Source organism: Sprattus sprattus (genome assembly GCF_963457725.1).
Source record: "Sprattus sprattus genome assembly, chromosome: 10".
Classification (NCBI taxonomy): domain Eukaryota; kingdom Metazoa; phylum Chordata; class Actinopteri; order Clupeiformes; family Clupeidae; genus Sprattus; species Sprattus sprattus.
This window is the reverse complement of record NC_137908.1, coordinates 495,389-506,655: the sequence shown is the minus strand read 5'-3', so window position 1 is coordinate 506,655 and position 11,267 is coordinate 495,389. Positions and strand designations below refer to the sequence as shown.

Sequence of the window (11,267 nt, the reverse complement as noted above, 5' to 3'; positions counted from 1 at the left end):
TAAGATGCTGCATTGCCTTGTAGTTCTTTCGTTGTAGGCTACTGTCATAGTTAAAAGTTCATAATATTTAACTCCATGATGAAGAAGCTATATGAACACCCAACATAATGTATTATTTGTGAATTGCATTGATTCATTGTAGATTTTTTATTTCGTGTAGTGAGTTTCCCGGCAGGGGTGTAAGACTGCGGTGTACGCCTTGGTTTCAGTTCCACTGTAGCATTTGTATAGGTTTATCATTTTGAGATTAACAGAAGTGTCTACCAGTCAACTACTCAAAATACTGCAGCAACGAAAGCGGAATATCACCACTAGATCATGTGGATGACACGAGAAAAACACCTGTGTTTTCCAGACTAACAATCAACGACTCGGCAGGGTAAGTTCCTGGTTGGCCCTAAACTCCGCCTTCACTTGCAAGCAGCGCTTAAATACCCGCAGGGACTGCGGATCAGTCATATGACCACTCGACTTCAACATGGCTCGGGTCTCGATGTTTTTGTGCTTGCTGTCTTTGTGCCTGTTGTCTGAAGTTCTTGCCGGACGCTATTTCAACCAAAACCAACCATGCTACAAGCCGATGCGCAGAGACCGACTGCAAGTGAAGTATGTGTCTAGTTCTGTACTCACACACACGCTACTTCACCTGTTTAAAACAACCACATGAGAACAAGGCAGTTGATGTTGACCTACTTGCTTACGTAGGCGGTTTATGAGGGGAACTTCTCCGTCTTTTCAACGCTAGGATTTACCAAGTAACATTTTAAAAGTTGGTTACATTGCTTAACATATTTGTGTTTACGGTAAACCGTAAGAAATTTGTGCTTTGTTTAGTTTTTTTTGTCGCTGAAATTTAAGATGTCAAGGCGCCTGTGAAGGGAAAACATATTTAGCGCATCTTTCGACTACAAACAGTAACTGCCATTTTAAGTAAAATATTGTTATTTGTCCTTCTTTGGTGAAGTTTTCCAACCGTATCAACCGAGTTTTGTTGGCTAGCATCGCTTTAGCACATTGTTGAATTTACGCCTTACAAGTTGGAACACCACTTTGCAGCATCTGGGAACACCCAACTAATAAATCTGTTGACCCAAATGTGGGTGTAATTAATGAATGAATTAATATTTTGCTTTGGACAAAAGCCTCTGCTAAATGTACATTTGTAGTATTGTTTACTTGGATTGTCACTTGGATCACATAACTTTGGGCTGCAATGAATAGGTGGTCCTTGCATGTTGATTTTAACAGTGCCAAGAAACGTGTCTGGACTGGTCCCCCGCCTCTGACGCTCCTTTACGATCTCTTTGGCTCTAGGACGTCATTCAATCTATTGCAGGCTGCTCATGTCGTGAAAATTCGGCGCTTGCAATCTTTAAGAGAGAACCGGGTGCTGAGAAGGTAGCACAACGGCGTGACGTGACGTGACGTGTCCCTTCCGTTCAGTGCTGGCTAGGCTGCCGCTCGCTCGCATGGGTAGCCGCCTAGTTCGGCGTGTGTGTCCCTCTGCCTGGAGAACTTACTGTGTCCACACACACACACACACACACACACACACACACACACTGCATGGCCATCCTTGTGGAGCCTTGCGTTTGGGAGCTTATTGGTGCTTGTGACTGGGCTGTGTTTACCCAGAAGCCTGGTCCGTCCCCGTGTTCTTGAATGGTTTATTCCGCCGCTAGTGAACCAGAGGTCATCTTGTGCTTGTTTGCGTTGTGTTGGGATGTGATGTGACGTGATGTGTGTGTTTGTGCACGGCGGTGAAGTCTGACCGAGCGTCTCGTCTCCTCCTCCGTCTGCAGGACTGCCCTGAGGCCACATGAGTACCTGAACATGGCCGAGCTGCCCAAGGCCTGGGACTGGAGGAACATCAACGGCACCAACTACGTCAGCACCACCCGCAACCAGCACATCCCTCAGTACTGCGGATCCTGCTGGGCTCACGGCAGCACCAGCGCTATGGCCGGTGAGACTAAAACACACACACACACACACACATGCACAGCTCTACACACACACTCCCCAGTACTAAAGGCTGGCAACTCTGAGCTTCGGTAGCGAGGCAGAGAAGTTTAGCTGAGAACCTCAAACCCCAGCGTTCCACTCTTGAGACTTTAGAACCCCAGGGTTCCGTTCTAAGACTCTAGAGCTGATTCAAGGGGGCTGGGATGGGATGGGTTCAATGACGAGCGAGAGAGGAGCACAGCTTTCCTATGAAGTTAGCCGTCCGCTCAGAGGTTTCCTATGGGAGGCATCAGGAATGGCACAACTTAGCTATCTGAGCTAACTGTTCTCTTCAGTCACGGGTTTCTGCTGGAGGGGAGGTGTTCTGACTCATCTACTTCCCTTTGTTACAGTTCTACTGCGAGCAGATAAAGGCTTTTAGTGTTCTTCCTCATGCACACACACCCGCGGCTTTACTCATGAGCTCACCCCGCACACACACACCCCCACACAGACACTTCCCCTCCAGGTGATTTAGTGATGTTGTGCTCAAAGAGCCTCCTAGAAACTAGTCATGTGTCCACACCATGTTGAGGCATTTTTGTGTGTGTGTGTGTTCCCTGCAGACCGCATCAACATCAAGCGTAAGGGGGCGTGGCCTTCAGCGTACCTGTCGGTGCAGAACGTGATTGACTGCGGGGAGGCGGGCTCATGCCACGGAGGTGATCACTCAGGAGTGTGGGAGTACGCACACACACATGGCATCCCTGACGAGACCTGCAACAACTACCAGGCCAAGGATCAGAGTAAGAGACACGCACACACACGTATGAACACACACACACACACACACACACACACACACACACACACACAGCATCCCCGATGGGACCTCCAAGGATCAGAGTAAGAGACACACACGCACACGTATGAACACACACACACGGCATCCCCGATGAGACCTGCAACAACTACCAGGCCAAGGATCAGAGTAAGACACACACACACACACACACACACACACACACACACACACACACACACACACACACACAGCATCTCCGACGAGACCTGCAACAACTACCAGGCCAAGGATCAGAGTAGGAGACACACACACACACACCTGCAACAACTACCAGGCCAAGGATCAGAGTAAGACCACACACACACACATACGAACGCATGCGCACACACACACACACACACACACACAATGCCACCGCACTACAGCTCCAAAGCGCTATTCCAGGATGTTTGGACAGAGAGGTAACTCCAACTTGGCTCGCAGGTTTTCTTTAGCAGGTGTCCCTCTCCTGCCCCCTGCTGGGAGACGGTGGACATGGTGTCATTTCCTCGTGTGATAAAAATGTGAAATGAAAAGACTACGTTCAAACTCATTGAATTAAGAAAAGATCATCAATCACAAATCATTTTTTTGGTTTGTAAAAACAATGTGTGCTCTTAAGGCATTAAGTGTGTGTGTGTCAGCTGCTATAGGTAGTCTTGCTGTTTGGCGTAGATGTTCCTTGTACCCATGAGTCACTAAGCTGTATTCAACCTCTGAGAAATGTTTGAATCCTTTCTGTACACAATATGATTGGTGGATTCAAATAAATAATTTAAGTGTGTGTGTGTTCTTCCAGAGTGTAAGCCCTTTAACGAGTGCGGCACCTGCACCACCTTCGGCGTGTGTAACGTGGTGAAGAACTACACCATGTGGAAGGTCGGGGACTTCGGGCCGGCCAACGGCATCGAGAAGATGAAGGCAGAGATTTACGCCCGAGGACCAATCAGGTAACGGATCACAAGATGACTGCAATCGGGGGGGTGTTAAGAGACGAATGTTGTGCAAGGCAAGTGCTTGTTTTTGGGTGATGAGGGCTGGGGTGGGTTTGTTGATTCTGCCGGTAGTGACGCTTGTGTGGTTCTGCTGGGGAGGGCTCATGTGGTTCTACGGTTCTGCTGGTGTGGTTCTACTGGGGCGGTGGTGTGGTTCTACTGGGGGGGGGGTGTGGTTCTACTGAGGGGGGGTGGCGTGGTTCTACTGGGGCGGTGGTGTGGTTCTACTGGGGGGGGGGGGGGGGGGGGGGTGGCGTGGTTCTACTGGGGGGGGGGGGGCTGGTGTGGTTCTACTGGTTCTACCGGTGATTCTGCTGGTGTGGTTCTGCTGGGGGGGGGGGTGGTGTGGTTCTGCCGGTGCTGATACCTGTTGTGTTCCTCAGCTGTGGCATCATGGCGACGGAGACTCTGGACGCGTACACAGGCGGCCTCTACTCTGAGTACGTGGAGGATCCCTCCATCAACCACATCGTCTCCGTAGCCGGCTGGGGCATCGACCCGACCGGAGTAGAGTTCTGGATCGTTCGCAACTCCTGGGGGGAGCCTTGGGTGGGTGCCTGGCTTCACTCACACACTCACACACAAGTCATGGAGGAGTTAATGACCTACGTAAGGTCTTCAGCTGTAGTTTTAGTAGTTAGTCATTAACGTGACCCTTCCATAACTCCAGTTTACACAATGTGTTTCTACAGTAGGATTTGACTCTCTTGTTCTCTCTCTCTCTCTCTCTCTCAGGGGGAGAAGGGATGGCTGAGGATCGTCACCAGCACCTATAAGGGAGGCAGTGGCAGCCAGTACAACCTGGCCCTGGAGGAAGACTGCATGTACGGAGATCCCATTGTGCCCAAGAACTACATGTGATCCACACGCGTGACCACCACCACCGCTGCCGACACGCGTGACCAGCGCTGACCGGTCCTCAGAAGGACTCTTGAGATGGCAGCAGCCTCTCTTCACCCCTGAACCTCTGCACTATCACGAAAGGGAAATCTTCACAGTGTTGATTGTACTCGACAGAACCACGTTGATTGCTGGACTGTTGACCTGTCTCTTAAAGGGAGGTGTGTAAATGTTGACCTGTCTCTTGAAGGGAGGTGTGTAAATGTTGACCTGTCTCTTAAAGGGAGGTGTGTGTAAATGTTGACCTGTCTCTTAAAGGGAGGTGTGTGTAAATGTTGACCTGTCTCTTAAAGGAGGTGTGTAAATGTTGTGCCAGTATTTAGTCTCCTGTTGACAGTGTTGCCGTGTTGCCTTTAAGTGTGAAGTGCTGGACTGTAGTAGGATGAGCTCGCTGCCAAAGATGTAAAGGCAGTATGATGACGCTGCTGTTTTTATAAAGTACTTACGCGTCTTCCTGTGACTTCACCTGTTTATCATGGCATGTCCAATAAAGCCTTCTACACACACACATCTGGCATGGAAGTCCTTTTCTTTTGAGATGGTTGGGGTCGAAGCCTACTGCTTCTCGTTCCCAAAGCATCACACCCTGGTGTGTGTGTCTGTAACCCTGGTGTGTGTGTCTAACGATGCAATCACACACCATGGCTTCATGAGCACAGCAGGGAGGGGTCTGATTGGCTGAGCACCTTTCACAACATGACTTGAGGACAACGTCTCTAACTCTGTATCTCTCTGTATCTGTCACATATGTCTGTCTCTAACTCTGTCTCATATGTCGGTCTCTGTCTGTCTGTCTCAGTGACCAATATAGCCACCCCTCTTTTCAATTCTAGTAACAAGCCTTTAATTCATGGAGTCTTGTCAGTTTCTTGATCTGTTGACTACCAATGTTTTGTGCAGCAGCAACCACAGCCTCCCAGACACTGTTCAGAGGGGTGTGCTGTTTTCCTGCACTGTGAATCTTCTGTTTAAGGCTAAAGTTCTTTTAGGTCAGGTGAGGAAGGGGGCCATGTCATTCTTTCATCTTTAAGGCCTTTAGTGGCTAGCCACACTGAGTACTTCAATGCATGTGAGGGAGCATTGTCCTGCAGAAAAATCATGGTTTTGAAAGATTCAGACTTTTTCTTGGACCACTGCTTGAAGAAAGTGTCTTCTAAAAACTGGCAGTAGGTTTGGGAGTTGAGTCTATGTTCAACCTGAAAAGGTCCAACTAGCTCATCTTTAATGATACCAGCCCATAACAGTACCCCACCTCCACCTTGCTGGTGTCTGATTCAAAGTGACGAAAAGACATTTAACTGACTGAAAAGTCAGAAATTGTAAAAAGTCTTTCAGAGGGATGCAGCACTCTTGAATTTGCCGGGTCGACTTTTTGTGATCACGGCCCAATATCTTGGCAAATTTAAGAGTGCTGCATCCCTCTGACAGACTTTTTACAATTTCTGAGTTAAATGTCTTTTTTGCCAGAGCAAAAGAAGCTGTCTAATAATTATGCATTAGTAGGGATAGGCGCGCTCTACTTCAAAATATATATATATAAATGCGTTTTCGGGTGCGAGTAAAAGAATGTTAACTATTAGTAGAATAAAAACCGCACTCAAGCTTTTCTCTTTAACAATAAGACCAGTTTATTTTAGTACAGACGCGTTTCGGCCTTATAGGCCGCAAGGTGAAGCACGAAAAGTCCTTTAGAAAACGAATCCCGTTCCACTCACTGGCATCTACACAATCTTTAGCTTATAAAAAAGAACGAGTCGTGGTTAGTTACCAAAAAAAAGTTCGTCGCTGATTTTCCAGTCGATTGTCTATATGGCTTTGTTTTATGCAGAACTAGAGACTTCAGAGCGTAATAAGATTTTTGTCGGGAGCCGTGCCACGGTTCGACACGTGATCATGCTACACCAATGAGAAGGCTGCATTTGTCAACAGAATGGAAAAATGGCGGCTCCCGTGTGGTTAGAAACATCGTTAAAGATAGAGGAAAACATCCGAACATCCTCAAAAGTGGGCTAAATTAATTCTAATTAGTGCTGTATAGATAGCCGCGTCCAAGAATAACAATGAGGCAAATATACGATAATGTTATTTTTATGTTAAGTCATTTACATCAAGTTTGACATACATGGGAATACCCACCGAAGAAATCAAGGCAAAGACTGTACTTCCTACGTCAGCTGAGGTGATCTTAATTATGAGAAATCATAGGCTTAGATGATACACAAACAATTCCATGCAACATTGTAAGAACTCATGAGCATTTCTTAGAAATCAGAAAGAAATGATGACATCGTCTGACAGATGAACAAAGACAAGAATTATGACTCTGGATGTCACTTCCACCAGCTCCAAAGGTGATCCTTGAGCTGGTTCACTGCCCCTGCAAAAACTATGTTTGCCTGCGAGTTTAACTAACTTTGACACTATGGATTTAAGAAAATGGGCAAAAACTTAAGGTGGCAACAACCACACACACACTCCACATTCAAACACACACACCCCACATACAGTAGGCTACACACACATTTCACTCCACATCGACACATAGCCTACACACGCACACACACACTCACAGGTGAGATTTCATTCACAACAATAAACCCTCATTCCCCTATAACATTACAGCTCCACTCCCAGATTCTCTCTCTCCCACACACACACACTTACAGAAATACAATAATCATCCCAACTTTCAACTTTAGAAATCCAGCGAGGGGGTTGACTTTTCCTCATTGATCTGGAGCACTCACACCTAATTGTAAGCCCTGTCAGACCCTCGTTTGTAATTGTGATTAACATTAAATAAGGGTTAAATACATTATATCAATAAGACACAGCACAAAATACAGTAGTAATAAGGATGATAAGTGCAACGGCCCAGTGGTTGAGAAACACTGGACTAGGACATCAAGTCTGAAATGCCATCAGCGGTTGCACAGTGAAGAAAAGCCACTTAAATGCTTGAATTCTGAAGTGTGAAGTTTGCCCTTCTCAAATGCATATGTTGATACTCATGCCAATATGGAAAAACTTCTAAACAAGCTGGGTCTTTTAAACGTCACCTGATAGTACATGGCAGGGAAGGTCCACATAAATGTGCCTGACCTTTTATATGTTTACAATATGTAAAGGCATTTTCACTGGCATTTCCATATGCAAAAACATACTATGTGGGAAAACATTTACAAGGTCTTCAACTCTGTTTGTGTGTGTGTGTGTGGAAGAGAAGACTGGAGAGAAGCCTCGTGAAGGTGCCCAGTGTGTGCACACTCACACTCACACACATGCACATCCTAATATAGGCTGTAAGGTGAACCCTGTTTCCGTTTTAACCCGCTACACTGTCTGGCATCTACAGATGTGGCAGTCATTGCTGTAAGTGTGCAGACAGATTTGCCATGCACTTTTATATGTTTTCACAGGGACTGGCAACAGGACATGTATCATTGAGATTACCAAGGTGTCATCAGCTCTTGGAACCATGTGTGTGTTCAGCCTTGATCGGAATTCAAACATTCTCTGGGTGTGACTCCACAAGTGCCTTTTATGGCAAAGGAAAAAGAAAGACATTTTCTGTTGCATGTGAGAAAGATGAGTACCTAAAGGCTTTTAAAAGTTTAGGTACTAACTTAAACTTGGAGCAGTCAACATTTGCATTTCTTTTCCAGTATGTATGCCACTTATATGATCAGTCGGCTGCTGATAATGTAAATAAAGCTAGGTTCAAGGCTTTCTGTATGACATCATCAGCCTTGCCAGAATTATCCATTCCCCCTACCACTGATGCCCTCCATCAGCACTGCAAAAGGGCAAACTACCAGGCTGCAATAATGAGGTCCTGTCTCAAACATAATATAAGTGCTCCATCACCTGCTGGATATGGTTGGCAAATAGAGGATGGGAACTTGCACGTCACCTGGATGACTAGAAATCCAGCCCCTGACAGTGTTTTGCATGTGATACACTGTGGCTGCAAAGGTGCCTGTGAGACAGACAGATATTTTTCTGCAGGATTGTGTTGCATGTAGTTGACCTATGTCGTTGCTGTAGGAACTGGAAGATAACTGTCCTGACACTGACACTAATAGTGAGGACTGAGTGTCCCTAATCTGTTATTTCTTATTCAGTTTTGTACAGTTTTATTTATCATATTTCATGTTTCATGAAGAGTGTTTTTATGGTTCATTAGTGTTGTTTTCATTTGTGGAAGAATGAATGAATGAATGAACAAACAGATGGTCATTGGTATTTACAATTACTGCCTTTTATTGATACATGGAGGTTTATTTGTCACATACATAAAAATACTACTGTTTTTTCTGTGCGAGTGTGGAGAAAGAAAGATCAAGAAATATTTTTCATAAATAGCAAGAGGGAGTTTAAAGAGCAGTGTGTGAAAAAAGGTGTAATTGATGTTTTATAGTCATTGTGTGTGTTCAGGATAAGGAATGCTTGAGGAAAGAAGCTCCTCCTCAGTCTCTCTGTTCTGGTCTTGTAGCAGCAGAGACGTTTGCCTGACCTCAGTGTTTTGAAAAGTCCATGGTCAGGATGTTAGGAATCCTTTACAATACCTTGGGCGCTGGTAGGTAGGTCTTCTCTTGCAGGTCTCCTGCAGAATATGGAGAGATGCTCTGATGATTCGGTGCTGCAGTCACAGGCTGTACAGTTCCCATACCAAGTGATGCTGTCAGGACACACAGCTGATGGTGCTGAACTTCCTCAGCTGATGTAGGAAGTACAGTCTTTGCCTTGATTTCTTCGGTGGGTGTTCACAGTCCATGTAAGATCTTCAGTAATGGGTATTCCCATGTATGTCAAACTTGATGTAAATAATTTAACATAAAAATAACATTATCGTATATTTGCCTCATTGTTATTCTTGCACGCGGCTATCTATACAGCACTAATTAGAATTAATTTAGCCCACTTTTGAGGATGTTCGGATGTTTTCCTCTATCTTTAACGATGTTTCTAACCACACGGGAGCCGCCATTTTTCCATTCTGTTGACAAATGCAGCCTTCTCATTGGTGTAGCATGATCACGTGTCGAACCGTGGCACGGCTCCCGACACAAAAATCTTATTACGCTCTGAAGTCTCTAGTTCTGCATAAAACAAAGCCATATAGACAATCGACTGGAAAATCAGCGACGAACTTTTTTATGGTAACTAACCACGACTCGTTCTTTTTTATAAGCTAAAGATTGTGTAGATGCCAGTGAGTGGAACGGGATTCGTTTTCTAAAGGACTTTTCGTGCTTCACCTTGCGGCCTATTACTGATGTAGCTAGCTCTTGCTGCTGAGTTTTCAAAGTTGACTTCAATGTTGTAATTGAATGTATCCCATGATCAGGGTGTTTTCACTGCTTTCAACACTGCAACCTACAACAGTTAGCAATACAAGCTTCTTGCTAGCGCAGGAATCTTAGATCAGCAGTAGGCTAGCTAGCAGCTACACAATAGCCTAACATTTAATGATATGAGGGGCAGATAACATCGCCTGTCATGAGAACTGACTCTTTTTCCTGGATTTAATAAAGTGATCCTGGGTCAAATGCCACAATCACCACTAGTATTTAATCAAAACAGGTTTAATGGGTACCGTTACTTCGGTTCGTCATCAAATGGCAGTCTTCACCATACAAAGATAGCTACTTAACGGAGTTTTGGTAAACAGTTGTCGTGAATATGAGACTCCTGCTGTCAAATCAGGACCAATCAGAGAAGAGCCCGTCCTGCTTTGGTTCCCGCCCACACAGTGTCAAAAGTTGAATTGATGCTCTGTATTTGCACCCTGTACTGTATTTTTCATTTTCATTTTTTATGGCCCTACCTCTCTTGCACCTGAACTCATTGTTTTAATGTTAAGTTAAGTAATAAATGTTTATATGTTTTTAAAGTAATTCAAGTTTATAATCTTTAAATATCATTTGTTGCAGTTTTTTGATGTGCCCCCCTGGTTAAACCCTGGCCCCTCCTTGGCCCCCCTAGTAGAAATGGTCTAGAACCGCCACTGAGCCTGGGATCAGTGCCTCACCTTTCGGTGAGTTCTTGTAGGAAGAAACTGCACAGGCATCGCCGAGCTATGTCTGGTGGAGGTGAGATGAACTGGACCAGATGAGCTCCATGGGCCCCGACCATCCTAGCAAGCCCCAGACACTACAGAAGACGGAGAAAGACATCCTGCGCACGTCTCCATACTTCAGATCACCAGAACGGTTCCTACGCGACTGATCACCGCGCAGAAAACCGAGGTGCAGGCTGAGAGGGAGATGGGGATGAAGCTATGGATACTCCGCCGACTTTCTTTCGCGTTGGACGCTCCAGCTTAAGTAGGGGGGTGTGTGACGGGGCACCTGAGTGACCTGCCACTGCAGCCTGTAGGCTGCTGCCTTACTGGACTGGGGTAGTTATTTTTTGCGTGTGTGTGTTGCGTGTTCTATGTTCGTATACGTGTACAGTTTACATGTTCCGTTAACAACGTCTTTCTGTTTAAATAACCACACAATGTCAATGTCTTGTCAATATGTTCCGTTAATTTAGTTTAAAATCATAACTAATATTCTCACATTGCATAACGTCTGTCT

The 11,267-nt window shown here is 45.5% G+C and overlaps 1 protein-coding gene across 3 annotated transcripts; it reads left to right on the top strand.

Annotated features, from left to right (window-relative positions):
* Positions 1–469: 469 nt before the first annotated feature.
* On the top strand, positions 470–5,191 carry ctsz (cathepsin Z). 3 transcript variants are annotated; one of them, XR_013968788.1, is made up of 8 exons: positions 470–606; positions 1,315–1,398; positions 1,803–1,966; positions 2,571–2,750; positions 3,588–3,738; positions 4,167–4,332; positions 4,519–4,910; positions 4,980–5,191. XR_013968788.1 is itself a non-coding variant. In XM_080845680.1 (7 exons), exons 1-7 carry the CDS (start codon positions 479–481, stop codon positions 4,642–4,644), a joined length of 999 nt encoding a protein of 332 aa, XP_080701806.1. In that variant the 5' UTR covers positions 470–478; the 3' UTR covers positions 4,645–5,191. The 3 variants fall into 3 exon arrangements, 2 of the variants coding, with proteins under 2 accessions (XP_080701806.1, XP_080701807.1); XM_080845680.1 differs by having other exon boundaries at positions 4,519–5,191; XM_080845681.1 differs by lacking the exon at positions 1,315–1,398 and having other exon boundaries at positions 4,519–5,191.
* Positions 5,192–11,267: the final 6,076 nt, after the last annotated feature.